At 37.9% G+C, this 27,339-nt stretch overlaps 4 protein-coding genes across 13 annotated transcripts in view; 2 read left to right on the forward strand and 2 right to left on the reverse strand.

Annotated features, from left to right (window-relative positions):
- Positions 1–71: 71 nt before the first annotated feature.
- Positions 72–4,134, reverse strand: LOC124183334 (dual specificity mitogen-activated protein kinase kinase 6). Of its 5 annotated transcripts, none has more exons than XM_046571710.1 (7): positions 3,956–4,134; positions 3,124–3,310; positions 2,429–2,594; positions 1,980–2,216; positions 1,635–1,814; positions 1,244–1,461; positions 72–957 (listed from the first exon to the last, which is right to left on the reverse strand). In XM_046571710.1, exons 2-7 carry the CDS (start codon positions 3,186–3,188, stop codon positions 813–815), a joined length of 1,011 nt encoding a protein of 336 aa, XP_046427666.1. In that variant the 5' UTR covers positions 3,189–3,310; positions 3,956–4,134; the 3' UTR covers positions 72–812. The 5 variants fall into 5 exon arrangements, with proteins under 5 accessions (XP_046427666.1, XP_046427665.1, XP_046427664.1 ...); XM_046571709.1 differs by having other exon boundaries at positions 3,952–4,134; XM_046571708.1 differs by lacking the exon at positions 3,956–4,134 and adding an exon at positions 3,624–3,942.
- A 209-nt stretch (positions 4,135–4,343) lies between these two features.
- Positions 4,344–14,598, forward strand: LOC124183328. Of its 3 annotated transcripts, none has more exons than XM_046571695.1 (9): positions 4,344–4,423; positions 5,518–5,772; positions 5,974–6,163; positions 6,283–11,739; positions 11,918–12,039; positions 12,364–12,621; positions 12,795–13,016; positions 13,074–13,369; positions 13,468–14,598. In XM_046571695.1, the coding sequence occupies exons 3-9, from the start codon at positions 5,986–5,988 to the stop codon at positions 13,532–13,534; spliced, it is 6,600 nt and encodes a 2,199-aa protein (XP_046427651.1). In that variant the 5' UTR covers positions 4,344–4,423; positions 5,518–5,772; positions 5,974–5,985; the 3' UTR covers positions 13,535–14,598. The 3 variants fall into 3 exon arrangements, with proteins under 3 accessions (XP_046427651.1, XP_046427649.1, XP_046427650.1); XM_046571693.1 differs by lacking the exon at positions 4,344–4,423 and adding an exon at positions 4,440–4,641; XM_046571694.1 differs by lacking the exon at positions 4,344–4,423 and adding an exon at positions 4,803–4,959.
- Positions 14,599–17,475: 2,877 nt separating this feature from the next.
- Positions 17,476–20,534, reverse strand: LOC124182030 (glycogen synthase kinase-3-like). Its single transcript, XM_046568808.1, has 8 exons — positions 20,446–20,534; positions 20,297–20,377; positions 20,044–20,164; positions 19,515–19,693; positions 19,281–19,385; positions 18,299–18,779; positions 17,941–18,179; positions 17,476–17,824 (listed from the first exon to the last, which is right to left on the reverse strand). Exons 1-8 carry the CDS (start codon positions 20,532–20,534, stop codon positions 17,476–17,478), a joined length of 1,644 nt encoding a protein of 547 aa, XP_046424764.1.
- A 4,514-nt stretch (positions 20,535–25,048) lies between these two features.
- LOC124182376 (acetylcholine receptor subunit alpha-type acr-16-like) overlaps positions 25,049–27,339 on the forward strand; it is a 39,651-nt gene continuing 37,360 nt past the window's right edge. For 2 of the 4 annotated variants that reach the window (XM_046569539.1, XM_046569542.1), the window contains exon 1: positions 25,430–26,712. In XM_046569539.1, the coding sequence (XP_046425495.1) occupies positions 26,667–26,712 (46 nt within the window). In that variant the 5' untranslated portion in view covers positions 25,430–26,666. Of the gene's footprint in view, positions 26,713–27,339 lie in introns of all 4 variants that reach the window. The other 2 variants (XM_046569540.1, XM_046569543.1) reach the window with 2 other exon arrangements.

Below are 27,339 nucleotides of genomic sequence, written 5' to 3' on the forward strand. Positions count from 1 at the left end.
AAGATAACTGTTCAAAGAAGCTAAAAGTTAAATTCAACCTACACCTTTTGCAAGTAATTGTTCATTTTATATTCTAACATTAAATCTGATAACAATTCCGCGTATCACTTCGTTTAAGGAGAAACGTTAAAAAAGAAGCGTACGGAAAGACTTTAAAAAACTTGACAATTAGCGCATTAGCGCTCTTGGCATCGCTTTACTCGCGTCATATATTTTGATGTAGTAAAGTTTCCAAAATAGAAACCAATAATCTCTGTTAAGAATTTAATTTAGTACCGTTATTAATTTTTGAATTAATTAATGGATTAGAATATTTGATGAAAGTGAATGAAAATTATTTCATTCTCAATGAAGATATCGAAAAACTTTATTTATGATGTGATAAAAACCATTTTGTCGCTATTATAAATAATTACTGGAAGCAATGTTTCATCTATGTACAAAAACCGCGTTTGATTCTATAATCGTGATTATGCGAGAAAAAAAAAATAATAATAATATATATATACAACACTACATAAGTGTGTATCTATAATTCTAAATATAACGAAGACGTTTTAATTAATGTCATTACTGCAAACTGATAAATTTGATTACTGATGCATATGTATATCTACCTAATACACAAAACGAACACACACTGAAAAAAAGTGAGAGAAAGAAAAAAGAAGAAATAATTAACGTGAAATTCATAGAGTACAATGAGCTATCCAACTTATTAACAATCCAATATGTATAATAAGATACACCTGTGATTCGGATATTGATTTTTGTGAAAAAGTGAATGATGAACGCAACGGTCTTTACGTCTATTAAACAGGTCTTTCTGAATCTGTCAATCTCAAAATTTCACCAACGAAAGCTGCTACATCTGTATCCTTAGCAGCGTGTGCTTGTAAGAAACTAAATTCCAATAATTGATTATAATTAGGCCGGGCAGTGTAGTCCTTCATTAGGCTAGAAGTAGAAAAATAATTTTCCAAATTTGTTTCACATCTTGTTTCCACAAAACTCTGTCGCAAACAATCATCGGGAGCCAGCAAAAAAAACATTCGAGAGTTTGAGAATTAATTTTCCCAAAGTAATGGCAACATAGATGTTGATTTTTTTTTTTTCATAAACTGTAGTTCCTTTCCCTCAAAAAACGTTGAATGTCTCTTCTGAATATCCTGATAATTTTTACATGCAGAGTTACAAAGTGGATTTTCTTTTTTTCTAAACTATCCTCGAGAAACACGCTTACCACTTGTTTATAAATTCCTCAAAGTCTGAAGAAAATTTACCAGGAGGCAATTTTGGGGCGTCATCTTTAACAACCTGCTTTAGTTGTTCAAACGGAGTACCCCACGAGGCATAAGGAAATTTTCCCATCGCCAGTTCAACGAGGGATATTCCTAGCGACCAAACGTCTGAGCGTATGTCATACTGCGAAGGATTACCTGTTGGGTCTATCCTTTCTGGCTATAAAAAATAAGTAAATCTACTCCTTCTTCTTACTCTTTCGGGGTTAAATTGTGTGCGCAATAACTTTTTACATAATAACGTTCTCATATCTTTTACTTAGAGGCCCTGGAACAGGGCTTACAGTAAAAAGTTGAGAAAAGACGACAAAGAAGGGGAGAAGAAATACGTACCGCCATATACGGTTTGCAGCCAGCATCTATGGTTTTTGCTACCGAATCTACGAGATAACCTGATATCCCAAAATCACAGATCTTCACCTCTCCTTTTTGATTTATCAATATATTACTCGGCTTTACATCCCTGTGTATAACGCGTAGCTGTGAGTAAAGATAGTGAAGTGCGCTAACTACCTAGAAGATGGAAAGAAAATGCTTTCAAATTTCCTAGTAGTCATACATATCAATGTGGAAAAGACGAATCAAGTTGATTGATTCCGACAAGAAACTTTCCGCAATATGCGGACTATCGTTAAAACATCAATAATGTGCACAGATTAGCGTAAGAATAATACTTACAGCGAAAGCTATTTTTCCAAGTATATCTTCGGGAATCGATCGCCCATGTTCGTAAACATTTATATAAAACTTGTCTAAACTCATGTCCATTACTTCCATACATATCCAAACATCACCTTCCCTAAATAAAGCACCGTAAAACTGTACTGTGTACGGACAGGCCGAACTTCGCATAGAAACGTCAAGGTCCATCAGCAATCTTTTTTGTTCTTGTGTATTTACCGTCGCTGTTATTCTCTACATTGAATAAACAAATGGTGAAACTTCTGACAATCGTACTTTCCTACGTATTTGGGATCAGAATGAAAAGGACGAGGCAATGAGCGGTCGACTCACTTTGGACTGTGCGACAAGTGACGAGCTAATGAGGAGTGTCAATGGCAAGGAAACGAATGGATATCATTCAATTGGAAAAAAATGCGACTAGCTAACTATTTCACATCAGTTACCTTAACAGCCATTATTGTACCACTTTGTTTATGCTTCATCTTCTCCACAACGCCGTATGCTCCGCGTCCAAGAACGCACAAGACTTCGAGATCGTCAGCTTCGACATTGAACGTTTTTTCACCAATAGTTATGGTCGTTCGTTTATCCAAGTTTCTCGGGGGAGTTCTTGTAGAAAAAATATAAAATATCTGCATACTAGGGTCAATAAATTCATCCCCAATACCAATAGCAGAACGGTATGCAATTAAGAACAACAGCAGGGCTGTAGGCACCCAAGCAGACCAAAGAAGAGTCGATCGATGCAGAAACGAAAGTAGGTAATTACCGCAACTCAATGTTTTAGAAAATATATTATGAACTACGACACCAGATATCAAAGATGTTGTGTTTAACTGATGATACATTTAGAACTATGGACTGTTTCATTTGAGTTAATAAAAAAGATTCCTACATTGGAAGATCTTCAACGCCATACAGATACCTGACTAAAGAAAATAACAGTTGACTCAATTTATGAACAACAATGGTTAGATAATAAATTACGAAGTTTTGGTGAAATATGTTCAAAGTGAACAAACTGGCAAGTGTTCGTTGTCAATGCGACAACAATTGTTAATACATTAAACAAAATAAATGATTTTCGGTCAGGAACGAATACGATTACTGTAAGCATGATGAGAGATGACAAACTTACAACGGAACCGCTGCCTCCTCTGACATTGTAATTCTCAAATTTCTTTTCCCCTTACGTGAAGCCATGATGTTGATCTTTATCGATCAATAGACTGCAACGATAGCTGGGTTTTGTTTACTTGTTCCGTTCCTTTTTTTTTGGTGGGGGTATTAAATCTCAATACTTGTTCTGCTCATGCTTAATCGATCTGAAAATAAATTGACATACGTTGTCGTGATTTGACGGTTGAAGAATCGATGGGAGAGAAAAAACAGCCCTGTTATATTGAAAACAACACCTTTAGTGATTTCACTATACGACTAGCGAATGTTTTCGTAAAAGCAAAACGTACCGACTTAGGTTATATAAAAAGATGCAAATTGATTCTGTTTGGAAAAAGAAAAAGCTATGTGTAGAAAATACGGTGGGGACGTAATGTTCGGTAGCATTCCGTAACACATCCGCGAGTTATTTGAGAATAGCGAATTAATAAATACAGTAAGAATAATCGTCATCTTTACCTCATATAAATAATAAGTAAATTCCAAAGTTTTCTTGCCCATATATGAAGTTTTTAATCAACTTAAACTATGGATTGAATTTGGTCACAAAAATTTACCAACACGGAATAACGAACTCAAGAGTGTGTTTGTGGTAACTAGGGATATGTAAATTTTTCGGCCAATATGAGAGAAAAAAAAAGCGAAACAACTCTGCATTAAAATAAATCACAATGAACATAAACGGGAAAAAAATCGTCTATCCATAGAAAATATTTGAAAAATAATCTCCGAAGATTAATCACATAGCAATCGAGATTACGGTTAAAACTCTCAGCATGTAACTTACATACATGTAACGGAAACCTGATAGTAAACTTTACGTAAATATTTTTATATTTGCAGAATTTAATAACCACCAGATTAGATCCGAACTATAATGTTGGCAATACTGTGATCGACAGACGAGTTGCGATCGTGAGTTTCGATAATATGTATAATAAATATGTAACGACTGTCAGACCGTTGTGGAACAAGACGTTTTCCTGGTATTTTGTGAAAACCACGCGCGATCGAGAGACGGGTCCCGATAGGGTGCGTTCTGAAATTAGCTCCCAGTGCTGTGAAAAATCTTCTATCTCTTTTGCTTTGCCAAGTTCGTCACTTGCTCTGCCTCTGTCCTAGGGAGTTTTTAGCGCTGCCACCTAGTTTCGGAACGCACCGAATAATATTTTTCACCAGCCACCTTCAGGTCGTTTGTAACGACAGCAATGTGGCCAAAGTGAGGGATATTCAACACACGCTATTCTTATGTGGTGTTGGTGAGTTTGGACAGCTATATATACCCTCAGGGGCCCGGGGATATATACATGAATTTGTTATCGCCAGTGTTCATTGTGTGTTGAACGCTCCACAAAATATCGTTCCGTATAGTTGCGAATTCAAGCTCATCAATAAGTGATCATCTGTTTATCTGTAAACCCCAAAAAACTGGGGTGAATTTTTGACAGTTGAATAATACGGTGATTACCGATATTTCGTAAGTGCCTAACCATGTATAATATAACTCGCGGTTACGCGTCATGTCTTCGTCACACCTCAAATAATCGACGAGCATTCGTCAAAATAATTTTCATGGCCATATTTATGTGCGTGTATCACATGTGGCGGTACGCCAAACCCAAACAATAACCGATATGTGCATCGTAGTTGTGGATGCGCAACAAACTTGGCGTGCCAACAACGTCGTTCACCGCACTCTGACAAAACTATGCAGTTGAAAGTTATGCCATTATTAGTTATGTCTGACCAATGAACCCACCGTCATCGTTAAATTGGAAAAACCATCGACGCCTAAGTACCAGGAGATTTATTTTCGTCATAGACGAGTTCTGATCGCGTTTATCAATAATAGATAATCTTCTCTTCATCTTTTTCGCGTTCCCAAAGTGTAGAAATTATAAAAATATTACAAAATTCAATATTCAATCCATTCAAGTCATGTAATAAAAATAACATCAGCGGTGATAGCAGAAATTTCATTGGCAGAGTAATAAATTATCCACGCAACAGCTATTTTCTCAATATTTTCACATCTTAATTTCTGACAATATTATCTGTAATGCAAAATAATTGCAACATTGCCTGTTGTGAGATAATTTTCAAAATCGCTGTACCGAATCGAAAATAGCATGGATGCTTACGCATCATGACGTGTTGTTATCAATTGTAGTTGTTGCGCAAATATTTCCTGCTTCGTGCCTCTCAACCACAATTACAACAATCATAAAATGTATTTCCCTTTCCGCAATTAAGAATGACAGTTTATGTTTTTGATAAAACCATAGATTTTTTATCTTCATTATTGTTGTACAATATCGTTTTAATTATCTTAATTTTGTTGTTTATATTTCAGATGCAGTAATCAAGGTTCATAATGTCGTGCGATCAAGCAAAGAGACGTGTTAAAATTACGGTGTAACACGAGATGTACTCTTCTTATAACCCATGGCAAAAATAAGAGCAACAGAAAGAATATCGATGAGAGTCAAAAGAATTGAAGAATTTTTCGTTATTTAACGATACTGCAATAGATCACCAATTTGTAGCATCGTTATCGTTATTGTTATTTTGGCATTGAACATCGCTGAAAAATAATAGGCAATAACAGGTTTGACACTTCAAAAACAAATCAGTGTCTTTGTTTTCTCATACTCGCTTTTCATGGATTTATGCTAAAAAAGTCTACAATTTTTTAATACCTATTTCAAAACAATATGTATATAATTTTCATTTTCGCCTACAACTTGATCGGTTATTTTAATTACGTTTAATAAAATAATAATGACTAACAACTGACGATACATTGCAGAGGGCAATAATAATGGCGTCGAATAATCAACGGACACCCTCGGCTCCACCGCAGCCGAGATGGTCTAACGATGGTAAAAAAATTGCCAAAGAACAGAAGCAGCAGGTACTTGATCGAGTGAAAGAAATGTTTGGCGGTATCTTGGAGCAAGATGTAATATTGTCTGTTGTCCTGAATTGTAAATGGAAACGTAAGTTTTGAATGAAAATATTAATTGCATGAAATATTACAAAATTCCTAACACTCCTATTTTAATATAATTATAATTCTAAACATTACTGATTCTGGTTCATTTTTACTTTTCGACAGTACAACCATCAATCAACGCGCTGATCATGCTGTCAGAAAACGCTGAAGTTCCTTCCAATCGTGGCAGTCAAAACGTTAGCGAACACAGCAGTCGTCCAATGTCAAATTCAATGGGAATGAGTTCCAACAGCGAGAAAAGGATGAGAAATGATGATCCGGATAAAACGATGCATAAATCAAACATTCAGAACGATATTACTACTGGCTTCCTTAACTTGAATGATAAAGAATTGCTGCATCAACAGGAAGAATTTCGGAAGTTCGAACTGCTCAAGAAAGATTTGGCAAATAAAGGGTTTGTTTCCACGGTTAACGAGAACGTGTCTAATCTCAGCTATTCTCAGGAGAGTATGAAAGTACCGCCTCTAAAACTCCAACAGTTTGGCCAAGCCTGGTCATCTGGAAATCAGACAACTGGAAAAGCTGATTTTTCCAAAGTTTACTATTGCAGCGACATCGAAAGCGAATCCCCGTCTGCTCAAAAAAATTCTACGATGAATCAACTCTGGGGTAATACGAGTAACATAGGTCAAAAGAAAACCAAAGAAACTAACAATCAATTTGATAATCTGTTCGGAAGCAAACTTCAATTCTCACGCGATTTGCCAGATAAAATCGGCAACAAAGGAACCATACCGAAAAATAATAAGACACAAAATCAACAGTCGTCTGCACCTCAGCAGCACCAGCAACATCAGAATTTTAACCCTGATCATCCCGGCTCTGCCCAAAGCCCAAAATCAAAAGATACAAAGAACTTGAACACTAAGGGGGGTTCAAAATCGCAATCTGGAGAGCCAATCGTAAAAGGATTTCCCTACACATCGATGCACTTTACTTCCGCAGAGTATAAGTCAACGGATTACCAAGATGACTTCCAAGAATCACAAATGGATCAGCATCAGCAGCAAGTTGAGCAATTCGGCTCAAACTATGATGATGAGATAAAGAATAAAACGGGAAGTGGTAAATCGAACCTGTACAAAGGAGAAACAGAATCGCTTTGTGGACTGAAAGTTCAATACCGTCTTCCTGGATTGGAAAACAGCTCGGACGATGATGCAGATGTTGTCATAGAGGAAGAAAGAATGGACTATCCTATGCAGATACCGTCCCTCATGTCGACCAATGTGTGTCAATTTATATCTAGCCCTATTGAAATACAGCCAAAAAATACTCGCTCCGACATATCTGTAAGCAACACGCCGTCTCCGCCTGACTCTCCGCAACACAATACCTACGACAATACATTGCAAAATATAATATCCTCAATCATTGAAGGCCACAAAGTTTTAATCATCACAAGGGGGCTACCTGGAAGTGGTAAATCACATCTAGCAACGAACATTGTCAGGTCCTCCGTAGGTGGAGATCCGAATCAATTCGTGTTCAGCGCTGATGATTACTTTGTAATGTTAGGAAGAGGCACATATCAGTTTGTCCGTTCAAAATTGTCCGAAGCGCACAGCTATGCGCAAAAAAGAGCTTTCAAGGCAATGAGAGATGGCGTCAGTCCAGTTATTATCAGCAACACAAATACTCAGTCGTGGGAAATGCAACCGTACGTTGTAATGGGGGTTCAAAATGGATACATTATCGAAGTTCTCGAGCCAAATACACCGTGGGCTAATAACGTGAACGAATTGGCTAAAAGAAATACTCATGGGGTGTTGAAGGATGCTATAAGACACATGATAGAAAAATATGAAAGAAACATCACGGGACCAAAGCTTATAGAACAATTTTCCCTTCGTTATTCGCCAGATAATATTCCCCCGCAATATAGAAAGTTTCCACCCTTGAGTTCGATGAGCAACAGCCAGGAACAGCAGAAAAACGAGAATCAAAAATCTACGAAAAGAAATAGGAGGCGAAAAAGAGCTCAAGCCTACAACAGCGATGACGTGTTCACCATGCCAAACACGGATCAATTGGATCACCTACTCAGCGACAATGATAAGAACATGAAACCCTCTGCTAATTCTCGTGGGCCACAAAACAGCAAGGATACCTTGGAGAATATTGTGTCAAATGCTCTAATGTCTGAAAATGATACTCTCAATAAGTCTCTCGTTGATTATTGCATAGAAACGGATTCTAGTGATGAAATGGATGAAGACAATGTCCCTGACCAGCGAGAAGATAGCAATAGCCCTACCGGTAACAACAAAGTGCTTGACTTACTCAGCGAAAATGTCATGAATGACCGTGAATGTGAAGTTCCTTTAAGCAATAATTCCTCGCCTTCGGTTAGTAAAGACAAGGGTAATTCTCTGTCAGAAACGATGCAAAGCGATGACTCACCTTCAAAGACCGATGATTTTAACTCAAGAAAAACTTCGAGTAACCTTCAGCATCAGAGCCTGGGAGCTATTGGATCGGAGAGAAAGGGGAGTGTTACTACGATAGAATATGAAACAGCGAGAAAAAATGCTGTAGATGAATGTAATCAAGAGAATACAGAAAATATTCTCTCGCAATGCTGGGATTTCACTTTACTTGTAAACGGCAAACAGATACACAGCACTACTAATTATGAACATTGTAAAACGCAGAAAAAGAAGCAACCAGAATTCGAAGATATTGAGAAAGAAGTTGGTTCAAACATTGAAAAGGAAGCCAAGACAGATAACGATTACCCGACAGGAGTTATTATAACAGAAATTTATACTGAGGAGGCCGAGGCTGAGTGGAGAAAATCTGCAAGCTTAGTTGAAACATTTGGGGATGATACATCAATTCCCGAAGATCCGGAAGTGACAATCACAAACATAATGAAAAAAATGGACGCCGAGGAGCCGGAAATAGATGTTAAACGCCAAGTGAACTCCTTAGATACTGATTTTATTGCAGAACTTGTTGACACCGAACCAGAATCGAGCTCTGAGGGCCAGGGATTGATCGGGTCGATATTCACTGGGATAAAAAATTCCCTGCTGGGTTTCAATAGTTATACCAGACGAGTCGAGGACACTGTAAGAAATGAGGAAAGTATGATGAAGTACAAGCATCAAACTAACGATAATTCTCTATCGGAAACAGATGCTTTTGAAAACGAAATGTCTCACAGAGAACCCAGCGTTATCGCCCCTAATGAAAACGATTCCCAAAAAACTGAACAAGAATTTGTGCTAACTGGAATATCTGCCACTATAGTAGGCGATGATTTGAGTTCCAAATTATCTGATTTAAATCTAAATAGCACTCTTGTTCCATCGACTGACTCTGATAAAGGTTTATGTCGGTTGTCAACGCCTGTCATGTTTGATAACACTGAAAATGATGCAAACTCAAAGCTTGTAGTTAAGGATACATTAACAAACAAATTGGCTGTTGAAAATAAAGGTTCTACTGAAAACCCGGGTTCTGCAAGTGATTCAAAATCGCTAATTCAGAATCAGACTAAAAATAGCTGTGCTTATTCATCCATAGATGCAAACGACGCTTTTGCAATCAATGAGGATGAAACGAGTAATGCAGAAATCACGGCTGAAAAGTCTCAAACAATTGATGAGTCTGACATGGAAGAACTTGTGACATTAAAGCAAAAGGATGATGAAGATCAAAGTAAAGAAGAGAAGAACAAAAGTCTTGCAGAAAGTATCGATAAGTTAATCATACCAAATCTGAGTGATATTGATCAGATTCAGAAAGTCGAAGGGCTTCCGGAAAGTATTTCCGATTTAAAGATGACTGGTTCAGAATGCAAAACCTCGAACGAGGCAATTAGTGAAGTAATCTGTAAGAAAGAAGTCGCATACATCTGTGGAACTGATTCTCATGACAACGAATCTAAGTCTAGTGAAATTGAACCCTCGAATTTGATCATAAGTGCGGAAATTTCTACGAAAGAAACTGTAAAAGTCCCCGGAGATAATGTCAGCGAATTTATAAGTACGGAAAGAGAAACTCTAAGCAAAAGTCATGATTTAAAATTAACTAGTGACAATGAATTTGAAGACCTATCTCCTGGTACTCCTACAGAAAATAGTTTGGAATGTAAAAACGAGAATTCGGCACTGCTTGAAAGTAAAGAAGAACGTGAAAATAATTCTGAATCCTCGATCCACCCTTACAATAATTTGGATGATTCCTCAACAGAAGAATGCTGTGAATGTTACGAAGAATGCTGCGAATTGCTGATGGCATCAGACCCAGAGGATTTAATCGATGTGAAACAAGTCGAAAACCTTGATGAAGTAAAAGCTAGTACCAAACAAAACCTGGGTGGAGATGGAGATAAGACTGAGAGTGAGAATAAAACCGTCGAAATTGTTGATAATCTGAACCGAGTAACATGGAAAGAATCCCCATTTCCCGTAGAACACATTAGTCCAGTAAGAGAAACAGTGAAAAAATCTGACAATGTGATGAAGTCGGATTCTTTTACAAACACGAGTAGTTATGACTTCAATGTTTTATATGTCGGGGGTACATCGGAATACAGAATTATGAGCGCGACAAGCAGATCAATAAATAATAGCACGTCTATAGTTGTTGAGGAGAAACCCCCGTTGAAACTAATGTTGGATAAAAGTTCAATGACTTCTGTGGTCGACGTTCTGAGTGGCGAGGAAAGCCTAGAATTCAAAACAGAGGTTGAAACAATAATGAACGTGGAGAAGCTTTTAGATATGTTTCCAAACGTGCCTCATGAGGATATCACGGAGATTTACAAGAACCTTTGCAATTGTGATTTCGATTGGGCGGTGGATGTTCTTCTGGACGGAGTGCCTGAAGACGTTACCAAGTACACTAAAATTGAATCCCCCAAAATCGTGCTGGATAGGCAGGCGACACCTTCTGCAGGTAGTTCTGAAGCTGGGGATTCGGAGAGCCAAAATTCTACGCCACAAAAGGAAAGACTGGACAAAATAAAACAGCAGTCAAGTAGCTCAGAGTCTAATGAAGGCAATGCTAAAGTTCAGCACCCAAATTTTAGCCCCAGGAAGAAAAAGGACAAACATACAGTGTCGAAAGAACAATTGGAACTAAAGAGACAGATTGAAGAAAAGATGGTAATCAACGAAGCCAGCTATAATCCTCATATATTACGAGTTAAAAGATGGAAAAATGGTGAGCCTGACATCACAATTGAGGAGAATAAAGACGCCCACCCACAGATTAAGGACGTGCCAGGTACTTTACCATTGTTGATATCAGAGACTGATGATTGCGTTGAGGAAACCGTATCGCTAGAGACATCTGAGAGCACTGACGACTTCACCGAAGATGATATAGAGCCGGAAGAAATGATGGAGTTGAATTTAGGTCACGATTTCATCAAAACGTTAGAAAATGAGTTTGGAAACCCTGAATTCCAATTCGCTGATGGTCTTTTCCCTGTTATTCAAATTAAAAAATCCATGGCACAGCAGTTACACGCGCTTTGGATCGAAAGTATGGAACGACAGCTCAATGCTCAACAAGAACATCTCGACAGAATGATTGAAAAAGGTACAGTAACCATTAGATGCATTAATTTACCCAGAAATTACAAAAAGAAAGCGAATCTGATTCTTAAAAATTTTGTGAGACGTCATAAAATGGTGAAATATTAATAAAAAAATTTGAAGTCTTATTTTTATTGCACCCCTTTTTAAACAATATCTAAAATGAATCTACTTGGTTTTAGATGCTGAATACGCGAGATCGTTGGAGCAAGAGGAAGCCCGTCTTTTGACGGAGCCTATAGTTCCGAATTTGTCACAAATAATGGACATGGAAATGGCTCTGGCCATATACAATAACGATTTGGTAATTATAAAATCTGTGATATAATTGATTTTCAAACCACAAAGCACCAATTGTTGTTTTTTGCGATTGGAAAATAATTTAAAAATCACAAGATTGAAATTAGTAACGTTAACACAACGAATCATTGTGATAAAAATATTGCTTTGCAATTTTATAGTGATTTTGAAGGAGTTGAGTCTTCAAAATAAGAGCATGTTGTGCTTTATTACGGTTTATTGAATTCCGCACAAGCCTAGAGCTGCAAAAAAACAATTTTTACCAAACATGCATCGTTGTTCTACCGTTACTAACTTCAGCCTGATGAAAAACCACCTCTCCTTTCAGAAAAAGCAAGTCAAACTCGAAACACCTAACGACATGGCGTCACGATTGACTAGACAAATGCTCCACGAAATGTTCACTGACCATGATCCCGAAACCCTTGACGAAATCTTAAACGCTCATAATGGCGATTACAAAGAAACTGTCGAGGTCCTGGAAGCAAGTACAGGGCTACTTTCGAACCGCAATCATACGCTTAAAAAGCAAAGAAGCCTCATAGACAGAGTGAGAAAAGAATCCATCGAGACAAACGAAGTAGAGGTACAACTTTTTTTTTCCTTACTTAAAGCTTTCAAAAATACATAACATACTATTTTGGTTTTACTCATTGGCAAAGAAATGTTTCACAATTTATCTATTTATCACAAGTTAATTTGAAGAATAAACGAAAAAATTTTGGTCATCAAGAATTGTTGATGAATATTTGTTTTTAGAAAAATTCACAAGCATCCGCTACTGGCACTATCAATTCGCATTCAAGCAAACCGGATAATTCAAACTTTGCAACGCTCACATATGAGGCTGCGATGGAAAAAGCTCAAGAATCGCGTAAGGAGGCTCAGCGACAACTTTCCCTCCGCAACGAGAATTTCAACAAAGCTACGGAAGCGTTCAGAAAAGGCAATCGAGAAGTTGCCGGGTATTATTCTCAAGTGGTAAGATTGTTTCTATTTATGACTTTTATTGTAACTATAGATTTTGGTTATTCCCAGGCAAAATTGCACTCGAAAAAAATGGAATATGCCAATTGGACGGCGGCAAGTGCTTTTGTAACAGCTCAGGACTACATGATGAATACTGAAAACACATTAGATTTGCATTACCTGTACGTGGCTGAGGCTTTGCACGCACTGGATGTATTTTTAGAACATCAATTATCAAAGCTCAGTGAGGGTAATAAAAAATCGATGAATTTGTATATAATTACTGGACGAGGGATTCGCAGTACTAAAGGATTAAGCAGGATTAAACCCGCAGTTTCTAAAAAGCTCGCATCTAAAAATATTAGGTGAGAAAAATCCTACGTGTATTATTACAAAAATGACTTACAAACTGGGAAATTTCCAATTTGATATCACGATTTCTTTCTTTCACTTTTTCTATAAGGTTTATGGAGGAGAATCCCGGATGTCTGAAGGTAGTCATTCACAGACGGAATATCACGATGGGCTGAGTACTTACGCACACATCTCAATCAGAGAGATATACGTAAATAAATTGTGTTATTGCACTATACAACAATTGACGCGTTGACAAATCGACCAAACAAGAATGATGCAGAATTTGAAGAAAAACGACACTGAATGATCTTGAATATCCGATGGAAGAATTTCTAGGTAATTCAATACATTTTTCGAAAGGTATGCAAGAATGTACAAATCGCAAAAAAAAATTTTAATTTTTTTTTTTTTTTTTTTCTTGAAGACTAATTGATTAGCAATAAATGGATACAATAGTAATGATGTTAAGAATCGAAAATTGCCTCGCAAAATAATGTCTGAAATGGAAACACTTTTATATATATATATATATATATATATATATATATATATATATGTGTGTGTATTTTGATATATGTATATTTAATATGGATTATATATATACACATATATCAAATTGTTGGAGAAAAAACCACTAAAAAGAAGAAAGTGAATGTGACAAAATAACTGGTGTGTAAAAGCTGATGATACTTTTATACTGTATATTTTAAATCAGTTTATAGTATAACTATTACGTATAGTTGAAGCTGAAGTTATGTGCTAACCGTGTTGAAATTCTTTTAAAAGATTGCCGTGAGATCAGAGAAAATCTTCATTGTTGGCCTACACTGCCTTATTTTATTAAACGTTAACACTACTAACTATAGCGTCTAGCTTCAGCTTCAATGGTAATAAACATACAAACAAATATGCGACACTGTAAATGTATTGAATTGGCAAATATAATTATTGTTTTTTAGCGTCAATAATATTACAATCATTATTGTTGTTGTGTTGTTATTACCATTATCATTATTATTATCATTGTTAGTATTATTTCCGTGGTATACTTTTTTAATAAGTTCAACATTATAACTAGTTATGCATTAATGATATATTATATTTTTGGTTTTTACTTCGTACACAATAATTGTGTGTAATTATTCTTTTAAATTCTTATATTTAAATTTCCACAAATGTATACCTTGGTTTGTATCGACTTGACGAAAAGAAGAGAAAAAATAAACAAAAAACCGTACTTTGTAGCCTGTCCTTTTTGCATTATACCTACCCCCGTCTAGCAATGTCGTCACGAATTAAACATTGAAAGTATGTGTCGTACGAAAAAAGTCATACCGTGCTAATCGATGTATTCAGTATCAGAGGGTATCGAGTTTATGCTCAAAATCCGCGATTATAAACTTGTAAGAATTTGATGAAAAAGTACCTAGTATCGCATTGTTGAAAATACAAATATTCGTCCATTTTTATTATAACTTTTCGCTTACATACAACGATTCACGCACGGGAGCCGTCCATAAATTATTTCACACAATACGGCAAAAGAAAAAGTGAAAGAGAAAAAATCACTAATTTGCAACTTTACAATGACTTTGTAGGTTCACGTTTTTGAAATATGAGATATATTTTAATTTGTTACGGCTTACTGAATTTTACGGTTAAGCAATCATAAAATTGTGAAATTACGAAGTTACAAACTACAACCTCATTGAAATTCATGTTAATACGCGTAGTCTGTACCATCTGATAGATGCAACGTTCAACAAGTTCATCAATTTTAAAATCTGATGCCGTGATCGGGAGATATAGTCAAATGATAACATACCGATCAACCTAATTACTAGTTGTATTTCTATTCAAATGATTATTTTCATTGTAATAATTTCACAATGCGACGCGACGGGCGTACATACAAAACAAAAACATGCATGTCGGACTTACCTATCGCACGTAGAATGTCAGCTCACGTCCCGCTGTGTTGAAGGATAAATTCATTCATTGCGATCCTTTTCACTGCACTATATACTTGTAAATAAGTTACGTTGAAATCGAACTCTCAAAAGTAACTATCACTTGCACACCTGCACTTTACACACCGTAGGAGCGATGAATTCGACACGAACATAACTGCTCGGAAAACGCGATTACACTAATCGGAACACCGGCAGTATTATTCGATTAACGCTTTCGGGAGAACAGTCTTTGCGAAGCATTCTGGGAAACAAAGTTTGTCTTTTGTTTCTTACGAGTGAATTTAGCGCCGGTCCCCGGTTAGACACGAATATAGTCAAATGATAACATGCCGATCAACCTAATTACTAGTTTCATTTCTATTCAAATGATTATTTTCATTGAAATAACTTCACAATGCGACGGGCGTACCTGCAAAACAAAAACATGCATCTTACCTATCGCATGTAGAATGTCCACTCACGTCTCGCGGTGTTGAAGGATTAATTCATTTATTGCGATTCTTTTCACTGCACTATATGTTTGTAAAAAAGTTAAGTTGAAAGCGAACTCGCACTTTACACACCGTAGGAGCGACGAATTCGATACGAACATAACTGCTCGGAAAACGCGAATACACTGATCGAAATACCGGCAGTATTATTCGATTAACGCTTTCGGGAGAACGGTCTCTGCGAAGCATTCTGGGAAACAACGCTCGTCTTTTGTTTCTTACGAGTGAATTTAGCGCCGGTCCCCGGTTAGACACGAATATAGTCAAATGATAACATGCCGATCAACCTAATTACTAGTTTCATTTCTATTCAAATGATTATTTTCATTGAAATAACTTCACAATGCAACGGGCGTATCTGCAAAACAAAAAAATGCATCTTACCTATCGCATGTAGAATGTCCACTCACGTCTCGCGGTGTTGAAGGATTAATTCATTTATTGCGATTCTTTTCACTGCACTATATGTTTGTAAAAAAGTTAAGTTGAAAGCGAACTCGCACTTTACACACCGTAGGAGCGACGAATCTGATACGAACATAACTGCTCGGAAAACGCGAATACACTGATCGAAATACCGGCAGTATTATTCGATTAACGCTTTCGAGAGAACAGTCTCTGCGAAGCATTCTGGGAAACAACGCTCGTCTTTTGTTTCTCACGAGTGAATCTGGTGCCGGTGCCCGATTAGACATGAACTAGAATCGAGAATTGAAGAATCATCAAATACAGAATATACTACTGCGAATTTCTTCGCTGAAGGTTAAGGGGATGCTATAATAGATTTAGATGTTGACATACGTATCTTCAAATGTCTTAAGTCCGCACAAGCATCTCAAACTCGAAAGAGGGCACAACTGCTCAATTCTACATATAATTCTGAACAAAAACATTTTAATACATTTTCATTTGACGCAAAAATTAAAGAAATGGCATGGAATATATGAAATCGCGTTAATAAATTCGTAGTTTTCATTGCGTTTTTCTTTTATTTTTGCGTAAAAGCGAAATGTTTTTCTTTAGACTTGCACGTGAAATTGGTCTGTTACCCACTTTTTAGCGTTAGAGATTCGTGGAATTAGATATTCTAATATATATATATATACGTCTACATCGAAATCAACTATAGCATCCCCTTAAACGCATTCGATGCAATGTTTTTTAGGAGGCAATAAAATTATATCCACGCCCTTGGTCGCCCAAATACCTTCGACGAGTGCTCGAAATCATTAGGAAAGTCTCGTATCGCGCTAGTTTTGTAAGCTCAAATTAGGTATAGGCAGTTGAATTACGAAAACGCTTGTTTTATTTCCTTGGTTGTCAAATAATAATGAACATGATTATCTCATCTTGTTTTTGCGGATCGAATCAATAAATATAAACTCGTTTGATAATCAAAATATCGTCTTTAATGTCACGATGATTGTTCGTTGCGATACATGCAACTCGTTAATTTCAATTATTTTTCTTCTCTTTCGAAACCATTATTGATAACTGAATTGCTATAACTTATGCATTTTGAATCACAAATAATTCATTTTAGAGCAGTGTTTAGAATTGTCTTTACTCAAGCTGAATTCGCTCTGGTCTAAAATACTTAAAAATCGCAATCTCTAGATACTTACCGATTGTATACGTATACGGCAAGTATTATTTAATGTTTCCAAATTTGTTGCGCTTTTCATATAATTTTTTCGGGCTTGGTCGTATTTTCTTAGAAGGAATGACACTGCTCGGAGTTGGACTGAGCGATTTTGATTCGTGTTTAGGAATTTTCTTAGCTGGACTTTTGGCAATGGGAGATTTAATAAACGGCGTCATTTTTCCGGTCGTAAAATCTGCGGGCGTAGCCCGCTCAGTGATTGTTGCGAGTCTTGTTTTCTGGCGACGATGACCGCATAGTATGTTAGAATCGCAAATTTGCGCCATCCCAGAAGCACCGCCAGATCCTCGATGGACGAGCATCTCCGGCTTTTGCGTAATTATCATCGGCAAGAAGCTGAAAAAAAAGATATTGCCGATCACTCTAAATTTAATTGCATTACAGTACCCGTAAACTCAATTTTTACAGTCAAATTAGACGGCAAATTAACGACATACATGCTTGTCTTATACCTGTTCGTTCTATAATCATCCTTCTGCTCAACGTGATGTTTCTGCTCATAGCTTTGATCGAAACTCCTCTCTGCGCGAGAGTTGTAATGGGTTCCTAGCGTTGACGGGCCTCGTTTAATGGGAGCATTCCTCAATTCTACTGGACTGGTGCTACTCTCTCTGGATATTATCATTTTGCTGCTATTCCTAATACTTGGGAGCTTAGGACCCGAAATATCAGACGTATCGGAAGCACTGCCCTGTAAATATTGTACAGGTAAAATAAGCATAAGTACATTAAGGTATCAATGCATGCATGAATTTGTCATGTCCACTGTTATTATAATTTTTTACGAATTAAACGCAACGCGAATTTTACCTTCGAAGCTCTTTCGCCAATCTTAACGATACGTTGCCTCTTCCGATGGCAAATATTAGCTGTTCCCCAAGCCCTGGTCAATTTTTTTTTAGTCTCTTCGACAACGACGACGTTACTTTTGTCGGACTTTGAGATTTTCGTTGCAGTAGATTTGTTCGACGACTGGTTGCTCGTACGTCTCGCGTAATTTGGACTGGATGCGACAACTCTGGGCACTTTGAGCCCGCAGATGTTCAAATTTGCTACGGGGTCAGCCATTTGGACCAGTTTCGATTGATGAGAGGATATAGGTGGCTGGAAATTATTAAATGCTGACTGACACGATCTACCGTCTGAAACGGGATGTTTTACTTTTTGCTTTCGCCGGCGTTCTGACGTTATATAACTTAACAAAACCGGGTTTCGCCATTGGCAATTGGATTGTTCATGCGATGAGTTGGACGGTGTTATTAAGTTTGTCATCCTTGGCGATTCGTTCTCCCTGGGAATTTATTAAACCTTAGGATTATTCACTATTTTTATCTATTATACGAAATATACTTTCGATACTGAAATCCTGAAAGTATAAATCTCCTCGTGGGTAACATATGTGAAAAGTTGAAATAAATCTGTTCGTAAATTTTTCAAGAATCGATTATTGCCTTAGATCATTGAAATAGCGATGTTCCATTAATCGTTTGACGTTGCTTCTATTCTCAGGATCGTAGACAAGCATAAGTTTCAGAATATCTCTACCAGCGTCAGTGACTTGCGGCAATAAATTAGCAACGCCTGATCCCCCTTTAGTAGGAAAGAAGTATTCACAGTTTCTTGACTTACTGCTTAAGGGGTATAAAATTTATAACAACATATTAATCATGCCGTAAGCACGTACTGAAAAGTCTCGGCCAATTTTCAGTGAACGTTGCAAAGGATAAAGTCAAATAAAATAAGAATAATTAGGATGTTGGTGCAGATAAAAGTAATATTCAACTTGACTTACTGTCTGCGAAATTTAGCTACTAATCTTGCATGCGGTGTGCCTAGTATAGAGTGAATTTTAGTAATCTGATCAACCTCGTTGGATCCGGGAAAGAGCGGCTTCAGCCTGAAACAGGGATCGAAAAGCGTACCAATAACGGTACAAATCGCAAAATCTACGTACGTGTTCCACTGTAAATTTACTATCCTAACTCTTTCGCAAATATTCGAATAGACGATAAGGATAAAATAATACGTGAGAAGTTCGTAGAATACGCAGCCGGTAGCCCAGACGTCCATTTTTGGTCCATAAAAACCAGTTGTTAGTAAACATTCCGGAGAACGATACCAGCGGGTTGAGATGTACTCGGTGTAAGGTGGCCTGCTATAAATGCCTCTTATTGATCCAAGATCTGCCAATTTAACTACGTCCCCCTGCACGTGAAAAATCAACCATAGATTAATCGTCACCATTTTTGATTGATAAATTGTCACCATTGTTCATTTACGATCATATCAACAGTAACCCATCACTTATGATTCTGTAATACAGGTATAACAGGTGATGTTTTATACACTCCGGTTGATCAGCATGAATAATCATCGATTTTTAGATGTAAAATTACTTGTAAAACGAAGCAAAAAACGTACAGCTCAGATAGTATAATTATGTTGTAAGCAATTCGTTCCAATGTTTGAACCAGTTTAAAATTGTTTGGGTAACCAAACAACACAATTGTTAAAAGTAATAACAGTATTATAGTATTCCTATGGGAAATGATTACCTTCAATAATATATTCTCCGGTTTAATGTCTCTATGGAAGATGCCATGCTTGTGCAAGTGTTCAAGACCTTTCAGTAACTGGTACAAGTAGATTTTAACCCTATCTTCAGTCAAGGCACGTCTGTAGTAACACGTGTATACCGATTAATGATGGAATAGAACCACGAATTTGAATCGCAGGGCATGCAATGCACGGTAACAAGGATATCTTATCACCGTAGTTATTCTATCGATTTGTGTATTTGCACGTTACCCTTTTCTTGCCTTCATTAAATCGTACAAGCTCATATCCATCAGTTCGAAGATCAGAGTGACTTTTCCAGGAAGTGGATCGCTGCGGAGTAAAGAAAAATGAAAATTATTCCACCAATTGCCCTAATTGCTGCTATTGTCACCGCTTACTAGTGCGATTCAACCATGTAAAGAATGTTGGGATGACGACTGATCTTCCTCATCGCTATGACCTCTGGACTCTCCAAAATCTCGCTCATGCTGTAGATAGTTTAAAAATTACGTGTAAGAAGAAACATTTATAACCCGTTGAATAACTGGAATACAAAGATGAGAATATACCTTTGATAGATTTTTTTTAACCGCTTGGCAGCGTACAGGCTTCCTGTTTCTCGGTCCTGACATTTTAATACTTCGGAAAACGATCCTTCGCCAATTTTTTGCAGCACCTTATATTCTGCAAGTGTCAAAATTGACTGACACGTTGTGCAAGGGTGTTGTGACAAGCATTGTAAGTGCAGGGAAAAAGAAAATGAAAAATATAAAGCGTATTCCGACGAAAAAATACGCGAAATGCTAAAAGAGGATGACAAGATGAAATTGATAGCGGTTTGAGCTATACTTGACGCGTGACAAAGATATTTCAAAGTGACGTGACAATTGGTTAAATGATTGCAAATTACGTGATTTACTTTTTAAAAAGCTTGTAGACATAACGACTGCGTTGATAATGAAGGTTGTAGATCCAGGTGCGAATCGCTACATGCTTTTAATGATGATGAATTGGTCATTAATATTGTGACGAAGGGCATTCTTCTGGGTAGAAACCATTTTCAGAAACGGTCTGATTGTTTTTTTTTTTTTTTTGTCCAAGGTGGAATTCAGAGGACATCCGAGGTGCACCGGAAGTGGCTCTTCGGCAACGATTTTTTTGTTACGCGCCGTCATCTGTGGAAATATCTGGTAACTACCCATACTGTGATGACGGTAGTAGGGTCCTGTAATACCGCTATTGTTTTAAAAGCTAACAACTAATCGAACCCATGGAGCGAACCATCGGAATAACTCATTTCAAAAATTGGTTCGTTCGCCGACTATATTCAGCTCAACTGAATATTTAGTTATGGCTGAATCGGAATAGTACCGGAGAAAATTAAATTCTCGTCGCGTTTCTGACATCTCCTGATCAACATGTGTTAACCAATATACGTCAGATTGTGCCCGAATTCAAGATTTATCGACAAATTTACACGTTCATTACAAAATTTAATTACTTTTGAGACGGCATTCCTCTAAACGACATATTGACGAGTTTTTCGGGAGATCTGTGACGTCACGGTGTAAACATTTGACAATCGAGGGGCCGCCATCTTTATAAACAATCGTACGAACGCTATTAACACGAAGAGGATCGCGTCTCGTACGTCGAGTTATTTTCTACTGGGATTGAAAATCTTAGAACTACAGAGCCAATTACTAGTGAGATTAATAGATTTCTTAATAGACACAAATAATCACTGACTGTAACGTTTCCCGTGGAGGTAAGGATTTTTTTTAATCGACATGTCGGTATCATTTTATCATACGTTTGGGACTCGGTCGGAAAAAAGCAATACAAATTACCGAAGGAATATCTGCAAGCGATTAAGTATCATCGTTGATCAGACGATATGAGAATTATTTGCTAATTTTGCGCGTAAATTCCCAATGAGTAACAATTTGAAAGCGAATTACTCAGGTATACGGATTATTTTGCACAGGTGATTCCGATTTTCTGTTAACTACCGTTCTGTGAACGTAACGTAAGTTGCATATGCACTGATCAGCCGCCTGCATATAGATAACAACTGTTTTAATATTGTGGTGCAAATTGTCTGCACACGAACAAAGTCGCTACCTAACCTTAGGCAACCGTGCGTTTCACACGCGTAGCACAAGTTGCCTATGCTCAGGCGCACCACGAAGTACTCACAACTATGAAGTCTTCCTAGCTTCTCACTATCACGCATCAAGGATAGTCAAGGATCATTCAGTATAGGGCTAATTTTGTCAGATTTTAGATATTAAATTTAACGTTTTAAATTGCAGCGCATCCAATGTTTAATGAATCCTCCAGAAAGATTGAGGCTGACAATGAGCCAAATGTTCCAGAGACTAAGAACGCGTCGCGGTACGAATTAGTCACATGTCTTTGAAATTGTATTGAATTCGTGTAAAGAGGAAACGTAACGTTTTCGAAGTATTAGACCTGTGAAAGCTTGTTAATTATATGGATATTTGTTTTCCGTTGAGGAACTCGGCAAATTTGCACGTTGATATTTTGCTAGCTCTACTCTAGCATTCTAATAGTTATTCAAAATGTTCGTGCACTTATTAGCTTCGTATTGTAGACAGTGCAACATAAATTTTTTGATTCTGTGTTTCATTCGTTCGGGTTGGCGGTAGAGAACAGATTCATTATTCATAATCTCTTCAACCATCTAGACATACAAGAATTTATTCATTCTCCCCGTACTCCCTGTGTTTCTTATTTCTTCTCGAATCCACTTTCACGTTACTTCACGGTAACTTGGCGAATATTTTGGGCATGTAACGCTGAAGCTTTAATATAAATTTTTTCGAGACACGCATCAGTTGTAAACTTTTCAGCCACGACGACAGGAACTCAAATGAGCATAAAATCTCTGCCGCAATTCTTTTCACTTTTATTTTTGTCATATCTGTGCAGACCCAATTAACATTAAGCCTGTACATTGCCATGTTTTCGCTTCCTTTTGATCGCATAAAATCCAGGGTTGTGGAATTTAATTATCTTCGAACGATCCCGGAATCATCATCAAGTTCATATTTCGATATTGCCCTGTGGTTACGCCAGCTAATCGGAAATCGACACCGAGACTTATCACCACCCCTAACGTTTCGAGCTTCTTGCTTTCACGTCGGGTTCCGGTCGGCGCGTTTACGACTTTGCCGTTTCTTCACGACGATCACGACATGGGCTTATGGCTGCCGTTACTTTTTCTCAGTGAAGATTCGAACCGCACTTGATCTAATTCTCTCTTTCCCGTTTCCGAAATGTTGCCATCCAATGATGACCAGATCCTGCTATTACTTTTTATAATTATTCACCATCGAGCTAGTATTTTTGTCTCGTTTTATATTAAAATCCTCGCTGAATTTTCGTTTTCTAGTATCTCATTCGTATTCTTTCGTCTTATTTTTACCCCTCCCCGTCTCATTTATGCTCTAATAATCAACCGCGTTCACGCTTGTCTGACGTGTCCTTAAGGCCTCTGGGGCCTTGACGATTCCTGTTTCAAATTCCTAATTGCAATCACGGATATAAAAGGTACTGAAAAAACATGGTGAAACATCGATAACCGCGGAGGAAGCAGAATTATGTCCGTTTTTGCCTTTCCTGCCCTACTTTTCTAATATTCCAATAGGCTTCCTCGTTTCTCGATTCGTTTCGTACAATGCACACATTAAATTGTCGGTGTTCTACTTTGCATTACGAGTAACTATACGAGTTTCGGGCGGCCAAGCCCATCTCCATTCACTAACTCCTGCAGCTATGGCATTCAATGTTTATTTCACAAGTAGAATTTTAAACTTCTCGTAAAAGTGTAATTGTCCTTTTTATTGCTTTTTCTTCATCCCTGCTCTTCTCTCCATCATCCATCGATCAGCAAAAAATACCATTAAAAGGCCTGCAAGAATCTCGTCGGTCATGAAAACGAATAATTATACCTAAAGATACAAGCACACGAACATGGTGTATATAAATTTTGGTACGTTTGTGACAATTTTTAGTCATTAAAAATAAGTTCAATTACCGAAGGTACGATAGAATGTAAGAATGAAGCGAGTGAAGTCGGTAAACCGCAGAGTGAAAACAATTGTCATTGAGGTAAAAGTGGGTAATACATATATTTTTTTATCGTGATCCTATCGGGTGTCTGTTACGATACCGCGATACTCGTGCCCGTTAACAGGTCCTGTGGGTGTATAAAAGGGAACAAGGAAGGAGGGGATGAGAAAAAAAACATGTCAGTAGACCCGCCGCAGGCAGGAATGCAATGTGGTTGATGCGAGAGAGAGATAGATAGATAGGTAGATAGATAGACAGATAGATAGATAGATAGGTAGATGGATGGATGGATAGATAGATAGATAAATAGATCGATAGATAGATCGATAGATAGATGGATGGGTATATAGATAGATAGAGAGGGAGAGAGAGAGATACACTGTATAAATTCAATGAAAATACTAGCGATAGAGTAGAGGCCCGATTAAGGGTGGAAATATGAGAGAGTCGCGTGGTGTGACGCGATGGGTTTGTTGCGTGTTCAGGATGACTACACTACGTCGAAGCTGGCGTGTATCTGCGTAGTGCGGTCCGGGTATGGGTAAGGGGTATAGAAGAGGGCAGGTATCTCGCAAGTCCGGCTGATATAGAAGCGCGATGAGGAGTCTGTTGAAGTATGAGGAAGGAATAGCGGGAGTACAGTGAGGAGAGATACGGTAGACATGCGCCGAGGGTTGGTATTGATCCGGAGACAGGTTCGTTGGTAACGATTCTCCCTCTCGCGGAGAGAGCCGGCGGGTTTCCAACCCCTCCACAAACCCGACGTCGAGGGTGAGGAGGAGGTGGAGACTTGCAGGGTGCCGGTCCTCTATCTCTCTCTCTCTCGTCCCTCTTCCTCTCCCTCGCTCTCTCGAGGAGAAGGAACATCGTCCGCAGTCGGTTAAAATCAGTCCAGCGTTGGTCGCCGACCAGGGCGCCAGTCCAACCCCGAATACCGATCGTCATCCCTCAGCCATCGAAGCCGGGGCGCACCGCCCGTACAGCATAACATCCGGTCACCTGGTGATGGTGCGTCAGTCCGAGCCGCCGGCTATAACCGATAAATCCCCGAGGATTTAAGCAACACGCGCATCGCTCTAAGAGCCTTGAATACCTCGATCGTTGTCGTCGGAACCGACGAGACTACTCGGATCGTATTCGAGGCGGCGAAGAAGAAGGACAACCGGTGTTCGGGATCGAGACGGAAGGGAAAAAAAAAAAAACGCTGCAATATCGTCGGGGAAATGTTACACAATGATCACTTGCGGGTTCGACAAAATTCACCTCAGCACCGGAAGAAGGAGACGCGGGGATCACGGACCTGCGCCCGGTCCTCACGGTATTAACGGAGAACAGAGGGTACGACGGGCTGCACGCGCGAGCTTTCGACTGCAGTCTGCACATGTTCCTGGTCATGCGATTAGCCTGCCAGACGTCAGCTGCATCGTAACTGGCCCTCGTTCCTTCATGGATTACCTGTTTTAATAGGAATACACACACTCACACAATAAACGCACGCACGCACGCACACGCGGTATCTCTCTCTCTCGCTCTCTCTCTCTCTCTCTGTCTCTCTCTCTCTTACTCACCGTTTCTATCCGATCTGCGGGGAGAGCTTAATCGGCGACCTTTTTAATAAGCCCCTCTGATCTTGTGGTGAATCCGCGACCAGGACGAGTTCTCGATTCGGTTGTCGTCGTTACACTTTATCCCCGTCCTCTCCGTTCCTCTCTACATTTCCCTATCCATCTCTCTCTTTCTCTCTTTCTCTCTTTCTCTCTTTTTCCCAAAAGAGACGACGAAAGCATCAAGGTGCTCTCGGCACCTGGCGGCAGCAGCAATAGCAAAAATTAACATTACCGCTGTCGTCTTGCTGCCGCTATTTATCCTGCATCTCCGCCTTTTCTGATTCATCCTTTTATCCTACCATTATTTCATCTTCACCTCACCTTTGCAGCATTATTTTTTTTTTAGAATTACGCCGACAATCGTGTTTCGTTTATTGACATATGCGTGCGATCTAACTGCGTGTGTTTGTATACACGTTCTAACGATATATATATATATACATATGTAGATTTATATATATATATATATATATATATACCGTTGTATTTATATACATGTACACGTATACACGTATCGTCGGTTAGAGCAAATTTCGTAAACGTGTATAGCAATTGAATTTATTCCGACGTAATTGTTATATCCCCACGTGAATAATAATAACAATAATAACTGTAATAACAATAACAATTATCGTCGTTTTGATATAAAGAAGGATTTAAACTCCGGAAACATCATCAACAACAGTAGTAATAACAATAATATTGATGATGATAATAATAATAATAATAATAACAACAACAACAACAATAACAATGACACAACAATAATAACAGTATTAATAATATTGATAAATGGAAGAGAAGCAACGAGAAAAAAACAGTAATAAATAATATTACTCTATTATACGACTAGCTGACGACGACGACGACGACGACGAAGGCAAGAAAAATACAGCTGAAAATATACGCGCAAAATGAGATGCTGCATCTTCATGGCTGCCGTCGCCCTGGCTGCAACGGGTAAGTCAATAGTAACCAAAAAACAAAGAATATATATATGCATATACATGTGTATATGTATACCTATATATACATATACAACATTATATTATCACGATGCCAAGCGTTTAATAAGAACGTGTAAGCTTATCACAACGACGAGCTTTCACGATACAATCATTTCATTATTATTATATATATATATATACGTTGATCATTCGTCGAATTCATTGAAACATGTTCATGTGATACACATAGCTACATATATATGTATATACGTATCGAATCATATTTATATACATATATTATATAATAATACATTATATACATGTATATTATCTTCATCATTATTATATGAAACGATGTTTTTCTGTTTCTTTTTTTCCTTCATTGTTTGATCATTGTTTTCGTTTTTGAATTAATTCCGTTTCGTCACCCGTTCGCCGTTTCGAAAATCTTTTCAAAGCGTTGAATCCAGTCGAGGAAACTTATTTAGGAGAAAATGGGAAAAGAGTTTATCACGGTAAATAATGAGTCGAGATTCGTTTGATATAAAAAAATTTATCCATTTCTGCTTTGGCCAGAGTTTTGACTTATTCTTGTGGGAGATGATTTTGAGAGTGAGAATTTTCGTCTCTGATTACTACG

This window comes from Neodiprion fabricii, chromosome 5, assembly GCF_021155785.1.
Source record: "Neodiprion fabricii isolate iyNeoFabr1 chromosome 5, iyNeoFabr1.1, whole genome shotgun sequence".
NCBI classification, from domain to species: domain Eukaryota; kingdom Metazoa; phylum Arthropoda; class Insecta; order Hymenoptera; family Diprionidae; genus Neodiprion; species Neodiprion fabricii.